Raw genomic sequence first — 18,653 nt, forward strand, 5'->3', positions numbered from 1 at the left:
CGATACTTGGCTGGCTCCCTCTTGCTATATTTATTGGATGGAAACAAAAGGCCAGGTTTCTTGCTATGCATCTCAAACAGTCTCTGCCAGGCACTGTGAGACACCTGATCATTGTAAGCTTTGGGAAGAAGAAATGAGATAAAGAGAGCCTGGAAAGGAGTAAACCCCTGAGGCAGACCAGAACCAGGGATCTAGGCCCTCAGCTGTACTCCTGACTGACTACAGAACCCTGTACAAGGCATTATGAGCCTTTGTTTTTCGACCTATAAAATGGACTGAGGTTTCTGGCCTTGCAAGATTTTGGTAGGGCAAGCTGGGTGAGAGGTCAGCACGAGTCTCCTTGTTTCGCTTGCTATTAGCCAAGTCGACATCCCATGGGTAGGAATTCCCTGTCCTTCTAAAACGGCCCTGCTACAATTGGTGAACACCATCACATGGTCTTTGTGGGACCTACTCTGACTGGGATTTCTGGGCCCACAAAGATCTTGAGAACTTGGCTGTCCTTGATCATCTTCTATTCTCTGAGTAGCCATCCAGGGAAAACATCCTGAGCCTCACAGGCTTCCCCAGCATAGGCATTCTTGGCATATACATGTGCTTCACTGTCTCAAGTGGCAACTACTCGTAAGGACTTCTACCAAGGGTCAGCCCACATGCTACAGCAGGGCATACCCATGCTGACCGGCATTCTCTCAGCACAGGGCTAGTCATGAACAGTTGGTACCCATAGGCACAGTCCCTGAGAATCACTACAATCACAGACATCAGAGGCAGAAATGTATGTCCCTTCCCAGAGTCACAGGTTGACACAGCCCCAAAGAAGTCTGAGGAGTCTGACTTGCTATAAAGAGCAAGGGGTCAGCATACTTCACCCCATGGCTCTTCTTCATTTGCCCCAACCTGTGTCTGTTGCAAGACCTGGAAACATTGGATCTGGGGCCATCTCTAGGCCTTAACATGGAAAGCATCCATCCAGAGAGAAAGGGGTCACAGACAGGGCCCCAGCTCCTTAACCACTTCTTGGCAAGAGCCAGGTGTTGGGGGATTTTGTGTGTCTTAGAACTGATGCTTCTGGGATTTTCTGAACCTCATAGATGGCTTAGTTTCTGGGAAAGATTTCTGGGATGGGTTTCTTATATAGATGGGGCTCGAAGTCTCCAGAAAACAACTTCCAATGGGGGACCTCTTAGGAAAAAAAGAGGAAGAAGTTCCTAGGATGGGTCTCAAACATCCCCTGATATCTAAGAGAACGAGGAGATGGGGAGGGGTTTGATGCTAAAGACTATGCTGCTCTCATGAAAGCAATTATCTCCTTATTCATCCCAAAGGAACTCCATCTATGCTCCTACCAAGCAGGGAGAAGGAGCAGCTTGTGCTAGAGCAGTTAGGCAGTGTCTGAATTTGTCTGTTGAAAACTGTCTTGGGTGGCTCAGCCACCTTGTGCTAGATTTGTAAACCATGAACAAAATTCAGACTTGTGCATTCTCAGCCTTACAGGGGGAGGAGCTGCCTTCTGCCCGCAGAGATATGTCTGCCTAGGTTGTGCTTTATAGACCCCCAGGACCTCTCTTCTTCCCCATAACTACTTTTCAAGACCTCGTGAAGCCGTGCCAGTTCACTTAAATTAGCCTCGTGGGACATTGTCAATGAGCAGGAAGCTGCCATACTCATAATGTCACTCTACCCCCTACCACGCACTGCACATGGTGTGCAGATAAAGGGCTGGCTTCCTGAGCAATTATGCTTTCTGTCTCTTGAAGAGCCCCTCTTGTACTTACACTAGCTTCAAACAGAAAACAGAGGCATTGACCATTCTCAGGCAAGTTGATATCCGTATTGGCCAAGGGAGGGGTACTAGAAAGGATAGAAAAAAAAGGTTTTGTCATTGGGTAATAGACTGGAGACTATCTGGGAAAGATGAAACTGGCCAAAAGCTAAGGTAGAGGGTTTGACTTGGCCCTCTGGGGACAGGTTACTCCATATAGATGACCACGCATTTAAGGAAAGAAACATGCTCCCCAGAGCACACCAGCTCACAGCTACAGTCTGATTCGGGATCACATTGGAAGAGCTACAATAGTAGCAGCAGGTGCATGCTATCCCCCATCCTACCCTCAACCTCAGAGATCACAGGCTCATTGTTCCACTTAAGCCAAATTTTTTTCTTGCATTAAGTCAACACATCCCCAAAACATATACCATGAAAAGTCGAATCTCTAAAGGAAATATTTTGAACCAAAAAGAGGATGAAAACAAATTGTAAACACAAAAACACATAATACACACCACATCATTTACAGAACCAAATGGGACTAGTACATCATTGAATCATTTCTAATGAAAGCAAAGGAAACTTTTGTTGTGGTTGTTAGCTCTTAAATTTAGGCAAAGAATCACTGTAGCATGCTCACCTTGACCAGGGATTGGTTGTTGTGGTTCTTGGATAAAGGAAAAAAAACTCTCTGTGAGGGATATGGATAACAGCTTGGAGTCTGAGGTGAGGGGGGCGGGGAACTGGAAGATTGCATAGCTGTGAGACAGCGGCTTCTCACCAAGGTGAACAAGTACATCATCTGAGAAACAGCATCTGATAGATTGGTTTTTTTTTCTGTTCATTTCTGTTTGCAGTATTTTGTTCTCTGTCCATCAGACACGTCATACACAGAAACATATATACAGTACACATACACACATACACACATACACACACACACACACACACACACACACACACACACACACCAGTATTAACACCAAAACCATGCAAGCCAACCCTAACCTTTGAAAGACCCCTTGCCGCCTGTTCCAGCAAAGTTTGGATTCACCAGTACACTGTGCCTGCATCCCCACACCACTTCCTGTCCAGAGTAATATCTCAGATGTTTGCTTACAGTAGCAGTTAAAAGAGGAGATGGGGGATGAGGCATGAAGAAAAAGCACCAGACATGGTTCGATTCTCTTATTGATCTCTCTGTGGCAATGCCCCACATTTTGGTTAGGGGAGAGTCACTACTTTTTAAGAAATGAGAGAGAGAAAAATGTCTTTTGAAAAGCTTTCTTGAGGTAAACCTTATGTGTGAACACCTTAGGCAGCCATCAGTAAGTCTTCACATAGGGAAGAAACAACACTCAAATGCAATTTCCATGTGTAGAACACGAGAAAGCATATGTACAGCTTGCTTTATGTATCTCTCTTCTCACCCAGTCTGCCTTCTATAAGGTATGGAACAGAAGAAAGATGAAGGAGTTCCTGTTTCACATTCAGCACCTCTCATCCAGCTCACTGGACTCTTTTGCACACACATGTACCAAAAGTCACAAACCAAGGGAAAACTGAAAATAGAGCTTAGAATAGTGTCCATGTTTCCACTCTTGCTGTAGGCCTTCAGCATATGTAGACATATATATGCACACACGTGTGTATACATATACGGTAGTTTACATTAATATAGGAAATAAAAGTTCTTTTAGCTATGGTTTATGCAGACTCTCTGCATCTTATTTGTGTTTTCTGTTCTCTCTCACTTTTTGGATAAACAACCAGCTAAAACAATCTATTATAAGGCCTCACAGAAAGAATTCTGAATGTTTCGCTTTTCTCTAAGAACCAAAGTGTATAAAATGAGGTTTGATTCTAGCACCTTAAACAGCATTGGTGATGTTCCCTTGGGAGAAATTAGTACTCCCTAACGCCCTAGAGAATCTCCATCAGTTACACAACATGCAAAGGTGTTCCTGGATGAAGGAGATGAAGCCGGGATGGCGGAGGCAGAGAGGGAGCAAAGCAAACCTCAGGGCCAAGTCGCAGTGACAGACACACAGAATCTCAGAATCAGGGCAAGCTGCTGTCTCCAAATTATTCATTTATTGACTGTGCCCCAACAGCCGGTCCTAAGAGTGACCCTTCCCCATGAGGTATGGAAATAGTGTGGGAACCATTTTAGACAGGGAAACTGCATCTGAGAGACCCAATCAGGTTGCAGACGAAACCATCTTGCGTTTGGACACAAATCAATCATGTCTGACCTCTCACTCCCAAACTATCTTTGTCAACTGAGATTGGTAAATCCACATTTTTCTTTTTCTATTCTTTTTTGGAAAAGCAGCTTCTGGCCATGAACAAGGAAGCAAACTGAACAAAGAATTTTTTTAATATCAGCACCAAAGGAAGTTTAAAAGAAGCTGCCTTGTGCTCCCTTATCAAACATTCTGTGTTATGGAGACAGCAACTTTCACAAAAAAAGAAGAAAGCTTGTCCCAGGGATAGGAGGACAACTTAGCCCATCTTAGCAAAGTGTCCTTCCCCAAGGTCACAACTCTCCAGAGAGCCAGTAGGTCTAGTGGAGCATTATACTCTTATCGAGGAATGATCAGTTTCCACCAAAGCTGCATCAGAATCTCAGTTACATAATTACAGAACCACAGTGGTAAATCTACATCCATGTTGATTGACACATGCATATGCTCATGTCTCTGACTGCACTGGAACAGAAGACCAGGGGGAAGACCTGGCACTGCTGTTTGCTGCAAGTGGCCACCTTGAGTGGAGTTACACGACTGAAAAGCACCACAAGAAAAGGCACCACGGGTTTCAAGAAGTTAAATCGTGTGTTGTTACGACCCTGACCTCGCCATGGTGGGGGCACAGACAGGTTGTTCACTTTTAGCAAGGACCTCAAAGCCTTTGAGTCAAAAGATCTCATCCCATGTACATCTGTCAATCCCAGGTCAATGGGACAGAGGAGCTAAGAGCTTGCCCTTTTCAATGACTAATAGAAAAGGAAAAACATTTCTGATTCTGAAATAAAAATGGGAGGGTGTTGACCACTGGAAGACAAGCCCTACTTAAAACGGGGCATGGAAATCTTTGTGTTATGATCACTTGGTTTTGGCGAATTAAGAAAGAAAAAGAAAGGAAGGAAGGTAAGAAAAGGGAAGGAAGGGAGGAGTAGGGAAGGAGGAGGGACCTATTACATCCACATCCAGTAAACCATAAATAGCACCAAATGGAGATTATTGAAGATAGATAGATGTCCACATGTGTCCACACAACTAAGGACCATGCATAGTGACTTAGAATTCACATTACTCCATACTGAGTGTCTGGTTTAGAAAATGGAAGTTACTGAAACTCTTAAGAATTCCATAGGCCACTGGAAAACTAGGAAGGTGTCGCTGACCAGACACAGCAGCCTTTTAATTTACCGCAACATACTTACTAGCCCTTAAAATCTTTTCTGTTTCTGACTCCAGCTGGAAGCCACACTCCTGGTTGGCATGGGTACTTAGATTGTGTCAGGAAAGTGGAAGTGGGGACAGGGTGCAGAGCCCTCACTAATGACTGTCTTTGCCTGGCTCTAAGGCTAGGCTGGAACAGAAGAGTCCACTGGCCATGCGGGTGGGTCCTGTAGGCTCCAGGTCTTTTCCTCCACTGCCTAAGCCCAAGGTGATAAACAAGAGAGGCCGGGGACCAAAACTACAATGGCTGACTGCACAGGGACCTCTCATCTGGCTGGTGGCATGGTGACCCATATCTGTAGTTTACTGATATAAATGGGGTTCTTGATTTTCCTCAAGCTGCAGGGTTAGCCTTCACGGTTTCCAAATCGCAATGCGTATCTGTACCTCAAGTGGCACTTCCATTTTTGTAGGTGGTAAGTAAATGGTTGCTACCACTCTCTGTATTAGCAGTTATGTATCCACATCTAGCTTGGGCATAAGCAGCAAGGAACAAACAACAGGCTCCTGTAGAAAGGTCCTCCATTTGCAAGGGAAACCTCCAATAGCTTCCTGGAATCTCAAGACTAATTATAACTTTTCTTCATTGAAACTCAAGGCCATGACTACAACCTATTTCTCAAACCACCAGTGCCCAAAGTGGACATGAGGTCAGAGGGGCAGGACACAGTGAGGTTAGTCCTTCATGGAAATTACAAAATGCTGTATATACTCAAGGCTCCAAACTACCTGGAAAGTTCAACTTCTTTTGCTCCATAAAGAGCCAGCCAGCAGCACCTGGAACATTATTGGGTTTGCCACCATTCTAAGGAAACTAGATCCTAGTCTTCTGATGGAGGGGTTGAGTTCAGAAGGTTCAAGAAAAGCCAGAGCATAATGGAGTGGATTAGTGAGGCAGGAAGCCTGTGCCAGAGCTTGCTACCAGGAAGACACCGAGCCAGAAAATCCTGTAACCTGGGGGTAGGGGTGGGATACGTATTTGCTTTGAACAACAACAATAAAAACAAAACAACAACAACACTGATGACACCAAAAGATGATAGGAAGATGTCAGCGGGGCCATTTCCTGTTTCTCTCTCCCTCTTTCCCTCCCTCCCTTCGTTCCTTCTTTTTCTTAATATATTATGTTTTGTAACAAGGTTATCATTTTCCTTAGCAGAAGCACAGGCCAAGTGGAAGAGCAGTTCTGGCGGCCTCTCCAGGGCTGAACTCTCATCTGCCATGACCCACCTCCAAACCTTTCCTCACATCCCGAGGAACAGCTTTTTTATAATACTAATAGGAAAGTGGTTTTCTTAGAAGTTTGCTTTTCTTGAAACACTCTGTGGATGAGGAAAGATAATGGAAACATCACTCACAGTTGGGGTTGGCAACAGTGTGCTACCAATTTTTCCAATAGACGACACTTGGATGTAATAAGTCCCATGTGATTCTGGGGTTACGAAAGACAACAGGGGTGAGGGGAAGGAGTAGAGATGGCTAGAATAAGGTATCCATAAGGACTGGCAGCACAAGGGAAGGTCTTTGGAGTCAACAGCATAGGGTAAGAAAGTGCTTGTCCACACTGAGAAAGGACATTGAAGCCGCTGGAAGTTCAGAAGGCTCAAACTGAAGCCAGTTCTGCCAAGGGCTCTGGATTGTTAAAAAAAAAAAGACATGTCATCTAGGACCCTCAGGTGCCTAGGGAAACTCACTCCAGACCTCTCCAGTCCACATCCAAGACTAAACGCCTTCCCCTTGTCTTTGTCACTTCTCCCTTCTCTAAGAAAAACTAATTCTTCAAAGACTGACATCATAGGACAGTTTCAAAAACAATGGATGGTTTCATTCTTGTTCTAAGACAAAGATGATGTTCCCACCATGTTCTAAGGAGGCTCTCTGGTGGCAGGAGAGTTTCTGGGGACTCGGGCTCATAGCCCTGCAGACACTGGGAGTCCCAAAGCTAATAAGCCAGGGAGTGTTTCCAGGAATCCTGGATTTGGGGATCGAATATTTACTTGCTCAGCTCAGGAAGAAGCTGGTTCTCTGCAGAAATGAGTGAACCTGTGACACGGTACTCCCTGAACAATTTGAGATGTGCTATTTGTTAGAAGACACATTTGGCCCTTAGTGTGTGTTGGGAAGGGAAGAGCTTGATGCACATGGAAAAGCAAATGAGAAATTTAAATAGGCTTTGTTTTATGGGAGGCCTTTTATGTGAGATTTGAAAATCTCCTTCCCCACCACCACCAAAATACAAAAGCAAACAAGACAGTTGCACACTTTGTTTTCTGGCAAAGATCCTCGTCTTTGGAAGCCAAGACTTTCCAGCAAACAGAGTACCAGACTTTCCAAGGAAACAAACAAACAAAAAAGAACCAAGCTATTCCAGGACAGCCATGGGGACTCACCCTCTGTATCTAAAGAGAGAGGAGGGTTGCTGCCACACTGAGTCCAGAGGGAATAATTGAAGTAACAGAACCAAAGCATAAGTGCTGGTCCCTGGGTGTGCAAGATCATACCTTTTCCCACAAAGGGAGGAGGCATCTCAAGGGACACAATTCTCTGACAGAAGCCGGAGGACAGAAAGCCCCACTTTTCAAATCCTCTGAAAGGAGAGTGGCCTTTCTGGGAGCAGAATGATAATATATAGCCCCACATTGAGACAACTCCATAATTCCATCCTCTGTTACTGATTTAGAATACACGTAAATGAAAGTGGATAAGAATTAGCCTGTGACCTTTTTTTCCTGCAGATAGCAGGGCACCTTGTGCCCAGTCAGTGTTCCATTCACGCTGAAAATGGCATTACATAGAAAGCAAATTTGGTACCCATAACACTGTTATCCTCAAAGTGCTTTGCCAAATCTTAAACTGCTTTATCCTCACAACACCCCTGTGAGGTAGGTAAGCAATATTCTCGTGGCACAGAAAGAGAAATTGGCCCCAGAGTGACTTGACTTGGGTACATTTGCAAAAGGGCAGAGTCTTGCAATTTTCATCACCAATAACACAATCTGCACATGAGAAAGCACCATGCTTTTATTTAAATGCTTTCTCTGACCCTTTTGTTAAAACAAGGAAAATGCTTAAAAACATCACTCTATAAAATCAATTTCCTGTGTTTGACAAAAAATACACTTTGCTGTTTCTGCCCCAGGGAATTGGAAGCACTGACCAGCTGGATACCATTTCCTTCAGTATACTCCCAGAGTCCTGCCTCTTCCTTATCTCCTGCCTCCCATCCACTGAGGTTCTCTGGGGCTCCAAGTGTTCATCTTCGAGCTCCTGTTCATAAATGCTGCAGGATCCTTTCATGAGTAGGTAGGAGTATGGATGAGCACATGGACGCAGCAGGGGGTCTCTGTAATCCTTCCTTTTGGTCACCATCTGAAATACCTTGTGGGAACAAATAGGCCAGTGGGGTTGGCCTTGCTACACATAATCAGACAAACTCAAAGGAGCTATTCCTGACTTTCAGAGTGTGGCCTGTTGATCCTTTGCACCAAATAGCATTAACCTTGCAGATCAGACTAAGAACAGGTGGGAATGGAGTCAAACCAGGGCTCCATGGTCAAGGGCAGAAGAATTTGGCAGCAGTACCCAAGACCTGCCCTTGAGAGCACTCTGTTCCTCTGGCAAAGTCTCAGAAAGTGACCTTTCTTTCTTTATATATATATATATATATATATATATATATATATATGTATATATATATATATATATATTTGTGTGAGAATTTCTATACCAGAGTAGACCTGGTGAGGACCAAGTGGACTGATCCATGGGAACTGGAACTTGTATAGTTTTCTTTTGCAAGACTGTTCTTGGAACAAGTTTAGAATTGCTTTCATGGCAGCACCCCTGAGTGCTAATGTCTTCCATGGCTCCCACCTGCTCTCACTCTGGGTTAGGTCCTAAGAACAGTGAGGTTCTTAGGATGCCTCTGTTTTCTTGTTCCAAGTGTATCTTGGTATTTGAAACATTAACAGTCAAACCATAGGAAAAAACCAAAACCATGGGGGGGGGCAGAAAAAGAAATTGAACTTAAATTTTCCAATTCAAATTGTGAGGGGGGGAATATCCCAATTTAGAAAAAGATAAGAAAAACCAATAACAACTGCAACTGCATGCTGCTCTCCAGCCCCAGGTATCTCTGAAGTTCTGCCTGCAGGCTCCAAGAAAAGCACACCAGGGAGTGATGAAGACCTACCATGTGCACAAGCATTTGTAGCTGATGCGATAAGTGTTGGAAAAAACAGTTGGGCTTTCCATCCTCTGCAGGGGACCAGGGGGATGAGTCCATTTAAGAAGGGAAACCTCAAGGCTTTGAACAAAGGCAAGAGATACTTCCCAAAGAGCTTTTGGCCACCTCCACACCATCTCCAGACCCTCTCTGCTCATTCCACTGCCTATCTGTCAGATATTCAGTAAGTATCAATTTCCAGAAGCAGACTCCCTTGTATTTTCCTTGTTCTTTCAGGAAAAACAAACATCATGGTACTTAAGAACTGACAAATGCCCAGCAGGAGTCAGGTGACCAGATGTCCCCCACCAGATGCTACTGTACAGAGTTAATAGTGCTGTGATATGTCTGCCTACTCCAGGGCTCTCTCTCGCTGTCCACATGTCTTTCTTGCTCACCGCCTGGGCTTCTGGGTGCCAAGTGTATCTGAAACCCCCTCTTTCTCCATACCTCTATTTCCCAAAGAATGGGGTCACCCTTCTTCCCATGAGATGCCTTCATGACCAGCAGCATTGACTGAATCATCAGAGCATCCCTGAGCAGGAGGGAAGGCAGAGTGTCCTGTTTTTCATCCACTTTACCGATGGAGAAAACAAGGCACCAAGAGGTGAAGTGAGCTACCCATGGTCACAGTGGAGCCTTGAATCATCCTGTAGCCATTCTTGGTCTTTCTAGCTTTAGGCAAAGCACCTAGGAAGTATGAAGCTAAAATGAGACTCCAAGCCTGAGGGCCCCAGGGCTACATTGAGGATGGACCAGAGTCAAACGGCTGACTGCTGGTTGCTATCCACAGTGACAGATGGCCAAAGGTTACTTAGAGACAGGTGCTCTCCCAGTTATCAGCCAGCACTCTACCAAGAGCAAAGTCATAAATATATTTTCTCCCTTGGATTGAGGGTGATGATCTAGAAGCTATCCTCCCTGAAGGCTGGAACTTTGACTTCTGACTGACTTCAGTTTGAGGAGGGGAGCAGGGACTCCTGCTGGGGACCTGCCAGGACAGCATCTCCTACTTGGACATTCACATTTTTCTTCATGCAATGGGCATCCCAGGGCAGCTGTCCCTAGGTCCTGCCTACTCCTGTTCCTGTGGTCTATTCTTAGCCCTTGACACAGGTGTTGGCCTGGAGAAGGAGGATCGCCTGCAGAGGCAGTCTGTCTGCTGCTATGGAGCCATCATTAATAGCACTCATGACCTTTGGCTCCAGAACACTCCTGCTGTGCCCTGACAGTCACTGTGAAGAAAGATACAGAGAGGAACAAGATGATGCCTGGGAGCTGAGTAAGGCAGAAAGAGCCAGTTGGTCAGAGGAGAAAGCTGGGACTAGGTCAAGTCAATATCTTCTGATATTCAGCCAATAGCAACAGATGGTGAGAGAGACAGGAAACTTTAGACCAGCCAGAGATGGGGAGGGTAAGGAAAACTTTGTCACTACATCTTTCCTTCCCTCAAGGAAAGGCTTAGAGAAAACCTATAAGAAAATGGGCTTGCCTTTTACATTTCAAAGTTGAGACAGGCACATGCTGACTTAGGATGCTCTTATGAGCTGATAAGGCTGTAGCTTGCAGTTGAATCACCATTACCAATGCCACATCCCAGAGGCTGGGCTGTAGATGAGAAAGGAAGGCTGCCCAAACTGGGACAGAGCTCAGTATGAGGAGAGGAGATAGGATAAGGACAAACTGGAACCTGGAGGAGGCAACCATACTGCCCATCTCATGCCCACCTGGACCTTGATGAAAGAAAGAACCAAGGCTGAGACTAGCTTCCTTCCTGCAGGAGGTGATGTTGCGCCTTGAGAAGACCTGAGCCCAGGAATTGGCTGGTGTTTGATAAGCAGTGTCTAGAACTGCTCTCTGGGAGGCTATTTGGGTGCTTGAGGAGACTGACTCCTCAGAGTCCTCTCCTTCTCCCCTTCTCCAATGTACTGTCTTTCCCAGGATTCCATGGGGCATGCTCAGATTTCCCTGGCAGTTTTCCAAGTGCCACTTGGATCCTTGGAATTACACTGACTTCACTTCCCCTTACATGTCAAATTTGAATCCCATGCCCCCAGCCAAATCTCCTCTAAACTCCTTCTCTACACCAGGGGCCCAAACCTGCACAAAGAAGTCATCTTTCTCTGCTCCAAGGTAATGGGTAGAGACATTTTTTCTCAGGATCAGAATCATCAAAGCTTGGGATTCATGAGAGACCCAGTTAATGAGGCATGGAATAGACAAGGAGGGAAGAAATCATGAGTTATTTTTGGGCATGAGGAACTGCAAAGGGAACTCAGAGGCAAGTGAAGAGGGGCACCCGACATTCCCAGAGCTGCTCAGAAGGAGACAAACATCTGGGATGACAACAGGTCAGGCTGAAGAAGAATGGAGAAAGTGATATGATTTGGTGATTTAAGGTATTATATATTTTTCTGAAAATTGGAACACAAAAAAATAGGGTACAGGGTCCTCCAGGCTACAGAGGGATATGTCTTCCCTTGATTAGGGCAGTTAGGAAATATGGATCCTAATGTCTTCTGGCCCCCAATATATTTGGGCTTTGTGTATTCCTCCTAACATCTCTGATTCCAATTATGGGACAAGTCTGACCTTAAAGAGCAGGGGGATACTTCGTAGAGATAGATTGTGCTTGAGATATCAGAAATTCTGGGGCAAGTGGAGTCAATGGGAGCAGATTTGATGGGTTGAGATCCTCTTAACTTCCCCTATCATGTCCTTGAGAGAACTGAAGAATCCCAAGGCAGAGCGCCACCCAAGTTTGGTGGGGCAGAGGGGAGGCTTGCAGAAACAATTGTAACAGTATTAGTCTCGGTGCACTGATAGGACCGTATTTCTTAGAACAAGAGAAAAAGCCAACTGTTCTGTGTGCTTAGAGGAATGAAATATGGAAGTCTACAGGCATGATCTGTGGTGGGGGACAATATGAAAAGAAAGAACAAGGTACCAAAAGGCTTATTTACCAAAGCTAAATATTAGGAGTTGGTTATTTGCCATCAAGAGGTCCGGGGAAAGAGATAGGTGTGGAGATTATTTCGCAAGCACTATAGGCTGCAGTTGGGGAAAACTTAGGTGAATTTGTTTACTCATGGAAAGAAAGGTTGTTGGGAACCCAGACACCTGTCAGTCTGAAAGCAGATTGCCAGGGTGGGGTGAGGACACTGTGCCTCGGTGCAGTGGTCCCGCTGTAGGGTGCCGAGGTCATTTGGAAGGAAGACACTGAGAGTGTGTAAAGTCCGTTAGTGACAACTGGGAAGTCAGCCAGCCACCAAGGACACTAGGAGGCTTCGTGGGAAGTAATGCCTAATCACAAAGGAGACTGGAAATGGGGCTCCATAAGACGATGAGGGCAATGCTACCAGAGGAACCAGATCTCTCAGTCCTTGCTCCCTGCTGACTTGTCCTCTGCTTCTTGGCTCTCTTTCCAGCCTTTGTCTTGTCTCTCTGGTCTTCCCGGCTACTGCCCACAGATGTGCACTTTCAGTTGCATTATCGGGGAAGGTAAGGCATGATGGAAGAGGGGGACAGGTGTGCTACTGAAGAAGGAAAGGAGCTCAAACCCACCAAGGCTGAAGCAAGGGCTGGCGAGATGCCATAACTCCTTCCCTCTTCACTGCGCATAGCTAGGGTTCCCCTATGCTGGAAACTGTTTCCCCAACTTTGGATGTTCCCAGCCAGTAGCCATGATTTCTAGGTTTTGTGTAAACATGAACACGTGTGCTTGTGCACCTGTGCTAAAGATAGAGTGGTCACACACAGGTGGCAGACTACAGCCAATGGTGAAATCAAAGAGCAAGAGATAAAATGGAAACGTGTCTAAGACCAGTCAAACAAGCAGAATGACAGAGAACCAGAGGGCACACAGAGCCCAAGACCTGAGACACACAAGACTTGGGATCTGAGCTGGCCAAAGGAATGCCCTGTCACTCCATAAATGGACTCTTCTTCCCCAATCTGAGCAGAGCCTGGACCGGAGCTTGGTGACAGAGCCGCGGTGGGCACAGAGGATTAGAGTGAACTGGTCTGGTAGGGAGTTCCCTTTGTTCACCGTTCTCACACACAGCTCCAAGCAGCCCCTCTCTCCCTGGCTTGCTCTCTGCCAGGCAGAGGCAGTCAGCTGGCCTTCACCTCAGCCCAAGTGTGCTCTGTTGCATCCTGCTTCCCATCTTAGGACAGTCCTGCGAAATTGTGGTAACATATGAGATAAGGAAGTGGGACAAAGGAGGGAGCATTTAGTTTCACAATTAATATATGTTTTAAGGTTTAAGGGAAAAAAGAAGATTCAGATAAACCATAAGGGGTGACAAGGTGGGGCTTTTTTGAATAGTTATTTCAAATAAAAATTTAAAAATTCATCAAACATAAAAAGAATTCCTCAGTTTTTGAATTTCTCTTAAGTATAGCTCAGTGTGAGGTCTTGCACCCTGAACAGTTACATCCAGAATTAAAAAACAATCACAACCACAGACAACAAAGACTAACAGTATGTACTTAAAAATACTGTGTATGTATATATAGATATATATATATATTTACACATATATATCTTTTGCGGAGATATTTTTTCTTTTTATGATTAATTTTCTTTTTCCTTTTTTTCTTTTTTTTTCTTTTTTTGTGTGTGCCCAAGTAGAGATAGAATGGTATCGAAATAATACCTTAAAACAGAAATACTCTTTAAAGGAACAGTACCTTCCAAAAACAAATTAAAAATTTTACAAATGGTCAGACATACTTGTGACACCTCCAGAAATTCACCTTGGCATAGCGAGAAAATAAACAGCTGACTCAAATCCTCACCAAAGCCACAGGCCTGGAAGGACAGCCTCTGCTGCTGGGGTGGGGCTCTGCTCTCCAGGTGGGTGGTCACATACAGATGTCACTTTTTCCACCTCCCCATCCAGCTCCTCACAGTTCCCTCTCCCAGTTACCACAGCATCGGCCTCACTTCAGTTTTGTGTATTTCTAGCAAGACCTTGAAGCAGGTGTACACACATGCACACACACACACATACACACACACACACACACACACACACACACACACGCACACACACACACACGCACTCACATACACACAGTCCATTCACCCCAAATGCACCAGGCTGAATGACTCTCAGCCAACCACACTGACAGAAGCACCAGTCTGTGAAATGTGTCGATTGATACGATTTGACTTTTTTTTATAGATAGATAGATAGATACTCTAATGATCCTCTTTATGTTATTTTTTTTCAAAAGCACAAATGAAAAATTCTTTCCAGATCAATTTAAGGCTTCCCACCAAATGAAAAGAGAAGAGACCTTCTGCACTGTCACACCTCTCTCTCTCTCTCTCTCTCTCTCTCTCTCTCTCTCTCTCTCTCTCTCTCTCTCTCTCACACACACACACACACACACACACACACACACCCTTCTCAGCCTTAAAATGACGGAAGAGATCACTGTCGCCAGTCATGGACTAAATATTGTGCCTTTAAATTGATGTCGTCCTTTTTGCTACCATGCTGAGTTTTATCATTACTGATTCTCTTTGATGGTATTTATGGACACTTCCTATGATCTGTTTTTAGAATTTACCGAATTGGGTGTTTGGGGCTTTCATTCTTGTTTTGTCTTTTTTTAATTAATTTTTTTGCATGGGAAAACAATGTATAATTCTTGTTAGGCAAACGTTAAAATGGCACATAGTCAGCCTTCGAGTAGCTTTTCTGGCCAGTGGAGATCCAAGTAGCCCTTTAGCTTCTAGAAGGCTTTGAAAAATAGGGAAGGGGCAAGAGAAACTGAATAAAGAGGGGTTCCTATGCCTTTGCTTTTGGTCAATTTGTTTGTTTGTTTGCTTTTCAATACAAATCATCAGATAGGAAGGATTGTTTTGGTATGGTATCTGTTTGCTGTTTTGATTTGTTTGCTCTATTGGTAGATTTTTGTTTCATTTGATTATTTAATTTTTTTTCTCTCCTGGTGCAAAAGTTGCCAGAGAGTTTTGTGTGAGAAAACATGACAGTACCTAAAGGAACTCAGCACCTAAGGGCATAAGGCAGTTGAAGGTTTTTGTTTGTTTGTTTGTTTGTTGTTTTGTTTTGTTTTGTTCTCTCAATCAGCACCAATCCCATAAATGATCTACACTTGGTGTAAAGTAGAAAACTTCTTTTGTTTGTTTCTTTTGGAGAGAAGGTAGCGCCTCCTTCTCCACCCTAGGAACTGTAGTGTGGGATTATTTTTTCCAATACTGTTTCTTATGTGTAAAAAACAAAAGAAAGGTTTCCTTTTTGTTTTTACTTAGAAAACATAGAGAATATCTTTGTATACATATAGTGACTGGAAAGAAAGCTTATCTGAAGGGGGTGTGACTTATTGATCTTTTGTAGTGTTGGTGGTGTTGGTGTTGGTGGTGGTGGTGGTGGTGGTGGTTCTGTGTATTGGGGGAAGGGAGGGTTATATTTCTTGCAGGCGGTGTTGACCGCAACCAAGCTTAAGGTCCCCTTCTCAATCTGGGTCAAGGTGTTCTAGAGTGAAGACTCATACTGCAGCAGCTCATAGAGCAGAGGCCCATCTCGGTAGCGAATGCCCACTGCGGTAGGGGTGACGTACTGCAGGATGTTAATAGTCCTCCGCAGCCTCCTGTCTACAAAGTGCGCATCCCAGGCTGGGTACCGCTTTCTTGGCATGTCAATCTTAATCAGGGGCCCTTCTGGGTGGTAAGGACGCCCTGATGGGGTGGAGGGCCCCATGGGTCTCACTTGGAATACGGGCAGGCAAGTGTCGGCCGTGAGGTCCTCCTGCTGTTCCGTCACGGCTCTGGTGGGAGTGACCTGGGTCCCCCGGTACCCAGGGGTCTGAGGTGCCATAGGCTCAACATCAGGGGGCAAAGGGATGCCCCAGAGCAGCTCGGCACAACAGGAGCTGGCAAAGACCTTAGCCCGCGGCCCCATGGGATGCAACACGCCATAGTATAAGAGCATGAGCGCAATCCCAGCCACAAAGCTAACGAAGACACAACACAGTGCTGGCACGGCATAGGAGTCAGTGTTCTCCGGGTTTCTGTAAAAATACCAAAGGAACGTCAAGGCAGCATTCTCGGTCAAGACTATCGTATAGTATGCGAACATTCGGTATCGAGTCCGCCCTTCCTTGACGTTAAACCAGCAGAAAATGTACACGATCCCTACCACCATGTTGAAGAGGATCTCCTCCCACTTGGACATGCAGAAGTCTGTCCCTCCATGGATGATCCAGAAGGCCATGGCGCACCAGTGCACCACCACGAAGATCCCGAAATACAGCTGGAAGATGGAAGCAAAGAGGGCGAAAGAGATAACTCGGGATGAGATGGTGAAGAGGCGCCAGAAGAGGTGGATGAGGGCCCCTCTATAACTCATGCTCTTCTTGTCGTCCCTGGAGTCCCGCAGCAGCTTGTGATAGGAGGCTAGCACCCAAGCCAGGGACATCAGGGAAGTCACAGAGGAGACACCTGCCAAAAAGACATAAACCCACACAGTTAAAACCTCGGATGTCTAATGTGGACACAGTGGGACTCTCAGCTGAGGAGAGCCCCCCCCACAGTCTAGAGGAGAAGGAGAGAAAAACAAAATCAGGCACTGGACCAATGGATGTTTGTGAACAAATCAATCAAATGAAATGACAATGATAGTTACTGGCTATGGTCCAATCTACCCATGAACAAGTAAGTGCAAGAGGTTGCATAATGTCCTCTTACACAGGATTCCTCCATCATCCCTGAATTCCTCATACACAGTCCCAATGAGCATCTAGCACCCCCTTGTGGGGTACTTCCTAAAATTCAGAACCAAATGCATCTGGGGACCCAGGTATCACCTCATTGATGGTCTCACAAACATGACTCCCCTATTATAGTCTTCCAAGCCAAAATCAGCGCTACGCTACCCATTAGTGTTGAAATCAGATCCAAGCACTCAGAAGACCAAGAAAGATGCCTCAGGCCCTTCCACTAGTGTCCCTGCATGCTACCTCACAGTGATCCAAATTTCAAGGAGGAACCGAAGTCCTTCTTTCTTGCTGGTTCCAGAAGCATGAGCCTGCCTATTTCACAAATCTCCCTCCTTCCCTCCCCTTTGAGTCTCAGACTGTAAAATAGTATGTCAGGAGCTGTAGCAAACCTAGCATATGGGCAGCACACAGGGAACATTGAGCATCTAAAGGTCTGATGGCCACCAGGAGCGTGTGCTGCTGCTCACCTCAATGAAGATACAAAACAAACAGGAGGGATGAGGCAGGAACCCAACTTCGCCATGGAAACCAATTGAAAAAATATCCTGAGAGCAGTGATGGTGGATTTTCATGCAACTTCTCTGGAAACTTCTATAACGGATACTTGAATGTCCTGCCTGCTTGTCCTACACACAAGGCATCTGGTCTGTATCCTGGTCTGTATCACACATGGTTGGTGATCCAAACAATCAGAAGTAGGTTGTGTTCTGGCTGCTAGGGTGGAATAGGAAGGGCAGGTCGTCATAAGATTCACTTGACTTGGGTGTAGGTTTCCAGAGGGCAGGGAGAAGGAAGTCACACCATTGTAGCTTGTGTCAGACTTAGTCCCTGGGACACTCTCGGGAAGTCCCTTTCAAACATCCTTGTGACCTCACTGCCACCTGACTAGCCAGCCAGCCAGCCAGCCAGCCTGCCTGCCTGCCTGCCTCCCTCCCTCCATTTTTTTCTTGAATTGGAGTGTTTCTAAGTAACCTAAGTTGGTCTCAAACTCACCACTGTAGCTCAGGTTTGTTTGGAACTCTGAATCATCCTGCCTCAATCTCTAGAGTTCTAACAACTGAACTCATTCATTTTTGTTTCTGTGCATGCACAGGTGGATGTGTGTGTGTGTGTGTGTGTACATATATTCATGTCTCTCTGTGTATAGGCATGCACAGACATGTGTCCAAGCATATAGAGACCAGAGATTAACATCAAGTGATATTCCTTAGGAGTTCCTAAGCTGTACACTTTATGTTTTGAGGCAGGTCCTCTCATTGGGACCTGAGGTTACTAAGAAGACTAGGCTGGCTGGCTAGTGACCTCCATGGATGCACTTGTATCTATACCCCTACCACTGGAATTACAAGGCTTTTTATGTGATGCTGAGGATCAAATTGACATTCTCATGCTTGTATGGTAAACACTTGATTGACTAAACCAGCTTCCCAGCCCCAAA

At 45.3% G+C, this 18,653-nt stretch overlaps 1 protein-coding gene across 1 annotated transcript in view; it reads right to left on the reverse strand.

Annotated features, from left to right (window-relative positions):
- Xkr6 (XK related 6) overlaps positions 1-18,653 on the reverse strand; it is a 247,263-nt gene that overhangs the window by 17,664 nt on the left and 210,946 nt on the right. Inside the window, exon 3 of the mRNA XM_005075265.4 lies at positions 1-16,937. This exon is cut by the window's left edge and continues 17,664 nt beyond it. Within this exon, the coding sequence (XP_005075322.1) occupies positions 15,973-16,937 (965 nt within the window). The 3' untranslated portion in view covers positions 1-15,972. The remainder of the gene's footprint in view (positions 16,938-18,653) is intronic.

The sequence above is a fragment of the Mesocricetus auratus genome, unplaced genomic scaffold (assembly GCF_017639785.1).
Source record: "Mesocricetus auratus isolate SY011 unplaced genomic scaffold, BCM_Maur_2.0 Super-Scaffold_100707, whole genome shotgun sequence".
Taxonomy (NCBI): domain Eukaryota; kingdom Metazoa; phylum Chordata; class Mammalia; order Rodentia; family Cricetidae; genus Mesocricetus; species Mesocricetus auratus.